We start from the raw sequence: 13,367 nt of genomic DNA on the forward strand, positions 1-13,367 counted from the left end.
TGAAATAAAACACTTTTGCTTTGGACTGTATGTGTATTTCGAATTTGACACTGAACTTGGCATTTGATGCTGAGTATTGGAGTTTTCGCTGTCTGAGCCAGCACACTACCGGTGTGTTGGCTCAGTCAGTAGAGCCTCACAACCGGGAGGTCATGAGTTCGAACCCCGGCCGCGTCATATCAAAAGTCGTTACAAGACGGGAGTTGCTGGTCTAAATGGTTGCAATGGTCTAAAAATCAAGACTATTACTTATTGGCTCTATAGCTCTTAAGTCGATTTGACAACTAATTGTTGTTATTTTCCCACTTGAAGACATTTTCAAGCCCCACCTTTTTTAGGGAAGTTCTAAATTAGTATTATCCTTCAAATGCCGTTGGAATTTAATCTTTTCATTTTTTTGGCCTGCAAATGGGACATACAGGTGTAGTACCTTTAAAGGGACTTGGTAGCATTGTTCAGATGAGAGAAAATAGTGCTAAGGTAGTGACTTCAATTTAAGATAATCTGAAAGTTTGAGTGAAAACGGACCATTATCAATGATAAAAATTGGGGAACACTGATCTGATCGATTCCTTAATTCTCCCAACTATATTATTACAATTTAATTACATTTTGGGTGAATGTAAATTGTCACAAAGCAATGAATTGGCTCTATACCAATCCAGACATTAAGTATTGAAAGATTTTTAAAAAGCCTGTTTTATATCATTTTTTTCATTGAAAAATGGTTGGGAAAATTCAAAAATTATTGGGAGAATCTACTGTTAGAGGGTGTCGCACAGTGACGCCTTCAAAGAAAACCATAAATATCTTTGTGGTTTGAGATTTTTTGAGAATTTTGTGCATGTTAGAGGGTTAGTACAGTAGAAGGAATATAATAAGTAAAATTTCATACAAAAATGATGAATTTTTTTCATCAACCTTCAACAATGTTACAGAGTCACTTTAATTGGTATACAACTTTTCTTTTGTATGAACACATCCAAAGCCTTCTCTAACATCCAGTGAGCTGCATAAAACTGTGGTTATTCATCATCTCTTAACCACTTTCCTGCTGTCAGAACACATTCAACCTCCAGTTCCTCCATGGTGACTGACAGCAGGGGGTGGTGTTTCACAAAGATCCTAAGTCAAACTTAACTCTGAGTTGGACTTAAAATTTATGGAGAGCCATTTGTAGCCTTAAAATAAAAATATAATAAAAAGTGAAAAACCAAGTATTTTAGACTTTTTATAAATTCCACATCAAGAACATGAAATTTCCTTGATAATGAATGATTTGAATCAATATTGTATGCCTTTCGAAATAACTTTTACTAAAAATTTTCATAGATGCTAACAGCCATAATTGTTAAGTCCAAAATAGGATCTTTGTGAAACACCCCCCAGACCAGCAATAAACCAAACAAACCATTTACATTTAAACAAATGACCAAGATGTTGTTGATAAATGAAGTTGAATTGGAGGTGTGACTAGGTTATTACAGAATGTGTGTCAGAAATGAGCTGTTAGATTGTGGTTATTCATCGCTATTCATTGATTCGCTGTCGTGTGAATGCATTCAATGACCCTCTGTAGTACGTTGTAATAGATGAGCTGTTAGATTGTGATTATTCTTAAACTATTCACCAGTTCGCTGTCGTATGAACACACACCATGACCCTCTGTAGTATGATGTCATAGATCAGCTGTTAAATTATGATTCATCGCTATTCATTGCTTCTCTGTCGTGTGAACTCACTCAATGACCCTCTGTAGTATGGTGTAATAGATGAGCTGTTAGATTACTTCTCTGTCGTATGAACTCACTCAATGACCCTCTGCAGTATGGTGTAATAGATGAGTTGTGAGGTTGTGATTATTCTTTAACTTTCCACACTTCGTATGAACACAACCAATGATCCTTTGTAGTATGGTGTCATAGATGAGCTGTTAGATTACTTCTCCGTCGTATGAACGCACTCAATGACCCTCTGTATTATGGTGTAATAGATGAGCTGTTTGATTACTGCTCTGTCGTATGAACTCACTCAATGACCCTCTGCAGTATGATGTAATAGATGAGCTGTGAGGTTGTGATTATTCCTGAATTGTTTCCCACATTTTTCACATTTAAATGGCATTTCTCCCGTATGAACACGTTGATGAACCACCATAGAATCTTTACTGGAGAACCCCTTCCCGCACACCAGACACACATAGGGACGGATACCTTTATGACGCCTCTCATGGTTCCGCCAGCTAGAACGCTCCATGAAGCGCTTGTCACAGTAGCTACATGAGAAGCGCTTCTCTCGCTTGCCGTGCATGCGGGTGCGATGCTTACCCATGAGTTTCTGCGTTCGGAAGCCTCTACTGCACACGGTGCACTTGTAAGGTTTCAATCCTGTGTGTTCTCCTTGATGGTTGGTCAAGGCGCTGGCCGACGCGAAGGTGCGAGGGCACAGCTCACACTGGAAAGGTCTGACCGGGTTGTGTTTCTTGAGATGAGCATCGAGGTTACACCGTGTAGCAAACCTTTGTGAACACTGAGGACATTGGTAGGTACCCTTCCCTTCGTGGGCCTCCTGCTCGTGATACTTCCTCTGGTTGTACTGACGGAACTTCATGCCGCAATGGCGACACTTGTAAGGTCGCGGACGATCAAAGTAAGAGAAGCGCTTTCCAAGCATATCAACGGGAAATGCCGAAGCTGCTTCTGCTGGCTTATCAGAAACTTTCTCCTTTCCGTCTTCGTCAGTTACCTTATCAGCAGCTGCAGTTTTATCATTTTTTATTCCATCTTCTTTCCGCATCGCTTTGCTGGTGTCCTTACACTGATGTCTCTTGAATTCTGCTAAATCCTCAAACTCCTGCTTGCAATTCTGACAACAGAACTTGTTACTGTTCCAACCGTGCATCTCACGTTCATGCCTGCGTAAGTTATTCTTGGACGTGAATATCTTACTGCATACCTCACATCTAAATGGACGGGCTTGATGCTTCAAGATGTGCTTAGTCAATATCTGCGCATTCTCGCACGCTTCTCCGCAATGGTCACAGACGTACATTCCGCCCGCATAATCGTGGAAAGTCTCGTGGGCCGTTAGCCGGCCTCCGGTAGGAAAGTCTTTACCGCACGTCACGCAGATGAAACGGTTGTCCGCACTCCTGATGTGATGGGTCGCGGTCGCTTGCCTGATTTCGGTAAGCTTCTTCTTGACTTCCCATGTAAAGAGAGGTCGTATTTCCCCTGTGTGTTCCCTGTCATGGGCTAGCTTCATGTGTCTCATCATGCGCTTAGCAGACTTGTAGAAACACTGACACTCCTTGCACTGGAAGTTGTCCGTCTCTGTATGAATGAAAAGAAGTGGACAAAAGACATCAGGGGGGTGTTTCACAAAACTTGTCATCAGTGACAAATTACAATTTTGGTTATAAGTTACTGAAATCCTTGCTTCTGATTGGTTATCAGCAGATTTGTCACTGATTTTTTTTTCATTTGTCATTGAAAAAAGGCTTTGTGAAACGCCCCCCTGGGGAGTGTTTCACAAAGGCTAAGATCGACTTTAAGTTGGACTTAAATATGGCAGGCCATTCATGCCACTGGTTGCTCTCACCATTGGTCTCTCAATTATGATCTTTAGATCATATTTTTTCCTTCAATAATGAACCTTAAAAAAAGCTGAATTCTGTAGATGTGTGACCATGATTTGTACGACCCTTGAGAGACCATTGCCAGTATAAATGGTGAGAGCAGACAGTGGCATGAACGGCCTGCCATATTTAAGTCCAACTTAAACTTGATCTTAATCTTTGAAACACTCCCCAGTAATAATAATTATGACTCTCTTTTCCATCCATAAACAAGGTGTAGTAGGGTAAGAGCACATTCAGAATGAACCACTCTTTGGTCTACACTGTTGTACATTCTTCAATGGAACATGAGGAAATTCTTGAACAGTAACTATTAACTGTAAAACACATTCTTGATATTGTAGCTCTCGTATATTGCTGTTTCATGAATAACTTGATGCACTATCTATCAACAAAGTCTTAGGAATGGAAGACGATCGCCTCATTTTGTGATATCTCACAGGAGAGGTCCACCTTGATAAAGTTTGTTGTAGTAGAATCAGAAAATATTAGAGAAACAGATCAGTGAAAGTTTGAACAAAATCAGTCATTTTGACCTTCACCTCAGCATGATCTGAATGCATGTACCTTCCTTATAGCAGAGGTCATTAAATTTGACCTTCAACTGAGCATGATCTGAATGCATGTACCTTTCTTATAGCTGAGGTCATTTAATTTGACCTTCACCTCAGCATGATCTGAATGCATGTAACTTTCTTATAGCTGAGGTCATTTAATTTGAACTTCAATTTTAGCATGATCTGAATGCATGTACCTTTCTTATAGCTGAGGTCATTTAATTTGACCCTCAACTTAGCATGATCTGAATGCATTTACCTTTCTTATAGCTGAGGTCATTTAATTTGACCTTCACCTCAGCATGATCTGAATGCATGTAACTTTCTTATAGCTGAGGTCATTTAATTTGACCCTCAACTTAGCATGATCTGAATGCATTTAGCCGAGGTTATTTAATTTGACCTTCACCTCGGCATGATTTGCATGCATGTACCTTTCTTATAGCTGAGGTCATTTAATTTGACCTTCAACTTAGCATGATCTGAATACATGTACCTTTCTTATAGCTGAGGTCATTTAATTTGACCTTCAACTCCGCATGATCTGAATGCATGTACCTTCCTTATAGCAGAGGTCGTTTAATTTGACCTTCAACTGTACCTTTCTTACAGCAGAGGTCATTTAATTTGACCTTCAACTCAGCATGATCTGAATGCATGAACCTTTCTTATAACAGAGGTCGTTTAATTTGACCTTCAACTGTACCTTTCTTACAGCAGAGGTCATTTAATTTGACCTTCAACTCAGCATGATCTAAATGCATGTACCTTTCTTATAGCAGAGGTCATTTAATTTGACCTTCACCTCAGCATGATCTGAATGCATGTACCTTTCTTATAGCAGAGGTCATTTAATTTGACCTTCAACTCAGCATGATCTGAATGCATGTACCTTTCTTATAGCAGGGGTCATATAATTTGACCTTCAACTCAGCATGATCTAAATGCATGTACCTTTCTTATAGCAGAGGTCATTTAATTTGACCTTGAAACCTGCATGCTTGGCGTACTCCTTACTGTAGAAGACCCTCAGTTCAGTTCCTGGCTCTATGACCTTGATAGTTTGAAAGTGAATGTACCCGTAGCGTTGCACCGCTTCAATGTTCTGTTCCTCTAGATTCCTTGCACACTGTACGTGTAGCAGCCAGTTCTCATTGCGTTTGTACTTGCCATCTACATAGTAGAGAATCTTGCCCTGCAGACAAAGCTGAAAAACAAAACAAAACAAAACTCATATACAGTAGGCTTGCGGGTGCACCATGTGAGAGAGAGAGAGAGCAACCGCAAGCCTACTGTATATCTACATCACCATGCAAGCCAACACTTACAAGCAGCATCTAAAACAAAACTCACATTTGATCAGGGCTCAACATTGACAGGGACACATGGGCATCCAAAACTCAACTGATCAAAGAATTTGTGCACCAAGCCAGACCCCCAATAATCAAAGACCATTTCCCCCCCCCCCTCAACCACGACCTCCCCCCCCCCCCCCCCCCATGAGTTTTTAAAACAAAAAAGAGGATTCGGGGGGGGGGGGAATGGCATCTAACAACATTTCCCCCTTTAAAGTAAGAAAATTGTGAGAAAAAAAGGCAAGAATATAGAAAATAAGGGGAAAATCAGGATAAAATCGGGAAAAAGAAGAAGAAGAAGAAGAACAAAATTGGGTGAAAAAAAAAATCAAAAAGAAAAACAAAATCAGGATTTTTTTTTAAATCAAGTAATTATAAGGTCTGAATAGGTTTTATGGTACAGTCAAACTACCTCTGGTATTGAAAGACCACCTGCCTATAAAGACCATATTCTTGTTTCCCTTAAGTGGTCTAGTTATAAATATTTCATGGTACTTACCTCCCAAGATGATTCCTCTACGCATCCAGCGGCTTCATCTACCAGAGCTCCCAGGAAAGATCCAAACTCATAACCTTTCTCAAACGTCTTCTCGGCCTTCACTCCTATCACCTTCTTTTTATCATTCTCAGCAAAGCAGTAAACAAGATCTGGACAACAACAACAACAAAATAACAATACCGTAATTAACCACACTTTTTGCCGCTGAAAAAAATTTAAAGTAGGAGGCGCGGTTTATACACAGGTACAATTTTATTTTTATTTGTTTATTTTCTTAAAGTTTCGATTTATGCCCCTCCACCTGGTGCTATGCCTGGCAATGTCTCCCAGCTCAGTAATTGGTGTGTTGACTCACCAGTCGGAAACTAGAACAACATTCAAATTTGTCTGTCATCTTGGTTTGAAAGTCCTCCAATTTTTCTTCTATTACATAGGCGTACCACAAGGTTCTATCCTAGGTCCTCTACTGTTTTTTTAATTTACATTAATGATCTTTCACATTCAACTGCACCTCACAGTTAAATGAAAGGCCTTCCGCATGGGTTTTTTAACACAGACCTGGCTTGCTGCCGACAGAGTTGGCAACAACAAAAAAGGGCGAAAAGGGTGTGCGGTTAATACACGAGGGCGGTTTATACAACGTTAATTACGGTAATAGCTCACATTTATAATGCGCCTAATACTTTGTTTCTAGGCGCAATACAATTATTACCCCGGTCATCGGATTCAGGTTTACCCGCACACAATGTATGCACATTTTCCACTCCCTTGGGAGAATTCCGGCCAGTCGCCATTTTACAAGCGCTACTTGCTCATCCAACCACATTAATTTTCGCATCCTACCGGTTACCCATTTAACACTTGGGTGGAGTGTGGCAAATGTAGATTAACGTCTTGCCAAAGGACATTAGTGCCGCGGCAGGACTCGAACCCTGTACCTTGCGATCTTCAGTTGGGTGTATTATCCACTAGACCACAAAACTTCTATAAATTGTACCCCAAAATCATAACTTTGTCAATCTAAATCCTTTATATTGGTAATGCTACTATCACATATATGTAAGCCCTTTGCATCTGTATTATATAGGGCTGTGCACAACAGTGTAATGAGGTACCCGAGTACACTCCCAGGCTCATAAGCGAATACTCGAATATTCGGACGCCATGTTTTTTTATAATTTGTTTAAATTTTTTTAAATTTTTTTGATTTTTTTTGATTTTCTTTAATTTTTTTTTTAATTTTTTGATTTTTTGATTTTTTTTCTTTTTTTGCCGCTACCATACCACTTGGCAGTTTCCCAGGTCCCTCGCCGAAAACGCATGCAATTTTACTTTGAGTTGCAGTTGAAGGCGCCGATTTAATAAGAATAATAACAGTAAACAATGCTGTTTTAAAAACCAAAGATGGCAGAATAATCCATTTTCCTCCAAGTCCAAACAGAAATCTGGACATTTGGTCCCAGTTTCTGAAAGGTGAGTTTGACAGTGCTCGAGTTGGGAAACATTTTTACCGACGGTACCATGCCAGCGGCTGCCGCTCTCCCTGGCACGGGTGAGCGTGGGCCTGGACATTTAAAAAAAAAAAAAAAAAAATTATAATTTTTTTTTCTTTTGCAGCCGAATATTCGGGTACGAAAAATCGTACCCGAGTAGTTGTCAACCGTGCGGGTACTCGAGCATTCGACTACCCGTCGCAGCCTTAGTATTATATATAAGCACAATACTAACATAAGAATCAATCCACTATAACTTGGGTTAAGTCGAACATCAAAATATCACATGGCAATAACAATGAAAATGCCTGCAAAAGAAGGCCTATGCAACAAGGTTCCATGGGGATCAACAACATCAAGAAGAAGGAGTATAATCCTCATTTTATTTGTTACCTTGAAGTTTAGGTGGTGATGAAGCTGGTGGTAACGGCCCTAGACGTTGCTTCTCTCTCAAGATGATACTAGGAGGTGGCTCCAGGTCGCTATCCTCATTATTCTGCTGAGTTTCTTGACTGGTCTGCTGGGGTTGATCCACGATCTCCACTATGCCGGAGGCATCTTGACGTGAGGAGCCGACGCCCGATGACTGGAGCTGGTGGTGTGATCCATAGTCTCTCTGATAGTCTTCTTGTTGTTGCTGGAGGGATGGAGGAGGGTTGCTGCTGTAGTCTCGTTGGAGTTGTCCATCAGGAATGAGTTGCATAGGTCTGGTGTCTGCTTGTTGCTGACGTTGTTGATCTGGTTGGTTTGGGTGTTGAGATAGATGGGCAGGAGGAGGAGGTCTTACAGGGACAAGACCAGCCACTGGAAAATCAAATTAAAAAAATTGTCAAATAGAGAGAGACTCACTTCGCTGTTAATAGTGACCACCGTGTCAATAACAACCACGATTTAGGTATCACTAACAAATGTTTCTCATGCCAATCTGCACCTAAAGCCTCGGTCACAAATGCTATTACGAACTGCTACGAACGCCGTACGAACAATTTTCAGACAATGGAAATTTAGGAAGACAATGGAAAAACAGGGAGATTCGTACAAAATTATCGTTCGTACGAAGCTTTGTGACCGTAGCATAAAGAACACCAGAAGCATTTTTAGTATCGTTTTGACTGTCTTCACTCAATTTCAGACAAGGGTGAATGTGTTCACATTTCCTGCAGGGGCATATTCCTATCTTGGTTGATGACCTACATGTATATTCTTTTAAACCCCCCCCCCTCATCTCTCGCCTCCCTGTCATCCCTCTTACCCCCCCCCCCCCCCCTCCTACACATCTCCTCTCTCTGAAGGTCATGAACTCTCCTTACCTTCTAGGATAGACTGTAGATCTTGCCCGCTCTGTCTCCTGCTGTTGTAGGCCACTTCCCTGCTGCCATGAGGAGCAGCAACAAACACAGGTTGAGACACATGGTGCATATGTTGATGTGGTGGAGGTTGCAGAGAGTGCTGATGACTGAAGTGTGGTAGATGTTGTACATGTTGCTGATGATGTGTCAAACCACCCTGCTGATCTTCATGTGAGCCGGTTCTATGTGACCCTTGCTGGTCTACGTAGCGGTAGTCCATGTTGCTTCAGGCCTCGGTAGACCTCACACCTGTGTTTTAATACAATCAAACCTGAACTTAGTATTTTAAGATCTCAAAAGACCATCTCAATGTAAGTTTATATACAGACCACATTTCTTGTTTCCTCTTATTAACACCATTTCACATTGGTACATGCACGTATAAAGGTCTATCAACCTAGAGTAGTGTAGGACAAGGGACTGTGTGTTTGGATTGAATTAACATTAACAAAATTGTAAAGCTGTCACATTTGGTGCTGATAATATACTTTCGCACTGCCACTGTGCATGCTTCATTCTGTCACACACATTGGTTTCCTCATTGCCACTCAATTGATTCTACACATGAATTGGGTGTGACGGAATGAAGCACACGCCCACCAGGTACAAAAGTAAATCATTAGTTTACTTTTTTAGTAATGACAGTTTGACAGGGAGTTGGGTTACTGGACACTAAACAAACAAAACATACTTCTCTTTGCTGCTAATGTACTTTAGTACAAATAACGACTTTAGAGTCTATATCATGACCATTATTTGAACAATTGATGATTTTTGGTATGTTTTAGTAAGCTATCTCCACGGAAATGGATACGACAGTACACTAACTAGCGCCTTCTCTTTTGCCTTCACAATCACATTATCATTACTCATGATTCAATTGACTTTGTCTTTGATCATGTTTTTGGGGTCCAGACAACTCGCCACAAAGACAACCTGCCCCAAGACAACCCGCCACAATACCCTGGACATCTCGCCACAATACCCTGGACAACTCGCCTGTGGCGAGTTGTCCAGGGTGGGGTGCCTTTTCAGACAACTCGCCACACTTTTTTTCCCTTCATGATTTCTAGATCTAAAATCCCTCATCTTCATGATCTTAGATGAAATTGTCATTTTATGTATTCATTATTCTTTTATAAACACAGTCATGACAGGAAACATGGAAATTGTGAGTATTTTGAGAGCTGTTCTAAAGAATAAAGATGATTTTCCTGGCGCTTGCAACAAGACCCGCAACAAGAATCTATTTTGGACTGTGCAAAACTAACCTAGAAAATCTAGAAATAAACCACATTTCAATTTAATTTCGCAGGTCAACTGCCCCCTCCCCTATCAGGACGCCAGTGCTTCCACTTTTCAGTACCCTTTCATGAATTCCTACCATTAAAAATTATCAGAAGGGAAAAGGACACGTACAAAGGATAAAGGGGGCACTTTAGGGGAACCTGAAAAAGTGGGGGCAGTGTCCCCCCCCCCCCCCCAAATGAAGAATGCCGCCTCTGACGAAACTAACACAGAAAATCTAGAAATAAATCACATTTCAATTTGTTTTTCGCGGGTCAAATAACCACCCCCCCCCCCCCCCCCCATCAGTATGCCAGTGCTTCCAGTATCCTACCATTAAGAGACAGAAAAATGCAGCTGCTATAGACCTCTAGATCTAAATACCGAGAAGTTTTCCCAATGATCTGGCGATCGTACGCCTTCGGTTTGTCAAAAATATATTATTGTTGCAAGGGAAATCAGTTTTATTCTTTATTCTTTGTAATGACTGTGTTTATAAAAGCACGAAAATCATGAAAAATGACAATTTCATCTAAGATGAGGGATTTTAGATCTAGAATAGAAATCATGAGGGAAAAAAGTGTGGCGAGTTGTCCGAAAAGGCACCCCACCCTGGACAACTCGCCTTGTGGCGGTATGTCCAGGGTATTGTGGCGGGTTGTCTTGGGGCGGTTGTCTTTAGTTTGTGGCGAGTTGTCTGGAATTCATGTTTTTGATGGTTGAATGAAAAATATTCATCAAGACAAATGGCACTAATTAAATTATGGGAGTAATGCACTACCCACCATGAATATTTGTCCTTTTTAAAATAAATATTCATGAAATATTGCTTGTAAACATCTTCACATTACTGTTTGAAATCAACTGTCTCTGTCAGCTCAGGCTCAGCTCAGTACGGATCACACGGCGCGCTGCGCGCTGGTACGCCTCAAGCTGAGCGTCCCTGTGGCTGTGTGTGGGGGTACCCTGGCCTGGCGCTGGCAGTGCAGTGCCAGTGTAGCAGATCGAGCAGAGGTCACAACAAAACCGAGCTTAAATTGCTCCTTTTGCAGTCAGCTCATCTCCTGTTATTCCTTATTCTATCAACATACTACTTTGTCAATAATAATTAGCAAATAAATTGAGAATTCGGAACAACTTAGTGGGTTAAATACGATGAATAAAACAGAATTTGGTACTCACATACCCCATATTTTTTCTCCAGAAGTAAATCAGTCTTTCGATCGCGTCAACAGTATACAAGACAAACAAAAAAAAACACGAAATATTAGAGAGACAACAAAATTGGGTGCCTTATAAAAAAATGGCAAGGAAGATTGAAAACTCAGAATTGTCATAATTGCCGTCTTGGTACAACCATGACATCACATACATTAATTTTAATTTTAAAAAACCCTAAAGACTAGGCCTATATCATATCATGCAACTGAAGTAAGCAATTTTCTCAGGATCATAATTCCTCAGTTCTTTTGATCTATGAACTCCGTTTTTTTCTTCAGTCAATGCAAATGCATCACTATTATTATAGATCAAGAAAGAATTGTTAGGCAGGTTGATCCGGAGAAAATTGCTTTCTTCTGTTCAGGGGCGACTCAGCCAGCCGCTGAATTAATAAGGGAGGGGGTAAGAGCTAGCACATTTTTTTTTTTTTTTTTTTTCACAACGACTCAGCCAGCCGGTGAATAAGCGGGGGTGGGGGGGGGGGGAGGGGCACATTTTTGTTGGTCCTGAAAATTGGAAAATTTGGCCGGTAGATATTTCGTTCAGTTGGGGGGAGGGGGGGGGGGGGGAAGATCACCTTTTTTGGGCCACCCATATGGAACTCGTGCAGATCGTGTGGTTTGGTGGGTCCAGGCTTCGGTGGCCAATTGACAGGACGAATTTGGTTTTGGCAGCTAGGGGGACTCCCCATTATAATCAGGCCCGTAGCCAGAGTTTGATGCTGGGGGGGGGGGGCACATACACAGGGGCGGATACAGCCGGCGGCAGGAGGGGGGGGGGCCCAATTCATGATGAGAAACAATTTAGCGCCGACTCAGCCGGCCGGTGAAGTCGGGGGGGGGGGGGGGGGTAAGAGCACATTTTTGTTTGTGTGTGAGCTAGGGGGGGGGGGTCCAGTTTTTCATGCAAAATTCAGCGCCGACTCAGCCGGCCGGTGAATAAGGGGGGGGGGGTGGGGTGTTAAAAGCACATATACAAGCAAAATATACATATTGTTTTGTCGGGGGGCCGCTTTTGTTTTTTGTTTTAAAAAGGCTAAATTTACGTTATTATCCTATTTTTTTATCGTTTTGGGGGCTAAGGGGGGGGGGCCGGGCCGGAAAAAATTGCTACGTGGATCCGCCCCTGCACATACATGTAATCGATCGAGGTCAAAAAAGGGGTTTTAAAAAGTTTAACCGATCTTGTACATTTTTTTTGGGGGGCACGTGCCCCCCCCCCCCCCCCCCCCCCCGTGCCTGATTATAATAAACAGTATTCTATTTTGTTTCTCTCTGTGGCTTCGTTTTGCGCATTATATTTTATATGTTTTCAATATATCTTGTATTTCTTGTCACCTTTTTAATTTTTTATGTATATATTTTTTTGTTGAACAATCATTATTGATGACATATAAATATTTTTATATTAGTTTTGATTTAATAAAACATACAAATACAAAATAAAAACAATTTTTCTTCACTTTTTGCCGAGGCGTCATTTTTTTCATTTAAATTAACTCCTGGCAATCGTATTCGAAATATGTTTATTCAAGTTGTTCTCCACTCTTTATTTTTGTCTGAATGCATCGTCCCCCCCCCCCCTCTCTCTCTCTCTCTCTCTCTCTCTCGCGCGCGCGCGAAACGCATAAGCTTAGACGTTTCATTATGATTATTAGAGAAAGAAGACGATTTGTTGTACCGGTCTCGACTCTAATAATATTGTCTGAATTCAGTTTCCCCCTTCCGCGCGAAACGCTGAAGCTTTGACGTTTCATTAAAATTTGTTGACGTTTCATTAAATTATTTGAGAAAGAAGACGATTTGTTGTACCGTTCTCGACTCTAAATCTTTGTCTGAAATAAATGCAGAAGTCTAGACGTTTCATTAAATTATTAGAGACAGAAGACAAAATCGTCGTACATACGTTCTTCAGTGGCGTACGCAGGATTTTTCAAGGGGAGGGGGGGGGGGGGGGGGTAAGAGGACAC

At 41.2% G+C, this 13,367-nt stretch overlaps 1 protein-coding gene across 1 annotated transcript; it reads right to left on the minus strand.

Annotated features, from left to right (window-relative positions):
* Nucleotides 1-1,290: 1,290 nt before the first annotated feature.
* On the minus strand, nucleotides 1,291-11,417 carry LOC753978 (zinc finger protein 678). The gene is made up of 6 exons (XM_030994531.1): nucleotides 11,367-11,417; nucleotides 8,852-9,139; nucleotides 7,935-8,345; nucleotides 6,049-6,197; nucleotides 5,149-5,401; nucleotides 1,291-3,332 (listed from the first exon to the last, which is right to left on the minus strand). Exons 2-6 carry the CDS (start codon nucleotides 9,108-9,110, stop codon nucleotides 2,032-2,034), a joined length of 2,373 nt encoding a protein of 790 aa, XP_030850391.1. The 5' UTR covers nucleotides 9,111-9,139; nucleotides 11,367-11,417; the 3' UTR covers nucleotides 1,291-2,031.
* Nucleotides 11,418-13,367: the final 1,950 nt, after the last annotated feature.

This window comes from Strongylocentrotus purpuratus, unplaced genomic scaffold (assembly GCF_000002235.5).
Source record: "Strongylocentrotus purpuratus isolate Spur 01 unplaced genomic scaffold, Spur_5.0 spur5_contig_851, whole genome shotgun sequence".
NCBI classification, from domain to species: Eukaryota; Metazoa; Echinodermata; class Echinoidea; order Camarodonta; family Strongylocentrotidae; genus Strongylocentrotus; species Strongylocentrotus purpuratus.

Excerpts from the sequence above, each read along its gene's own strand:
- LOC753978 (XM_030994531.1), bottom strand. The coding sequence starts at position 9,110 with ATGGACTACCGCTACGTAGACCAGCAAGGGTCACATAGAACCGGCTCA. Across the intron at positions 8,346-8,851 it reads TCTACAGTCTATCCTAGAAG|TGGCTGGTCTTGTCCCTGTA; the intron begins GTAAGGAGAGTT and ends TTGATTTTCCAG. Across the intron at positions 3,333-5,148 it reads TGACCTCTGCTATAAGAAAG|AGACGGACAACTTCCAGTGC; the intron begins GTACATGCATTT and ends TCATTCATACAG.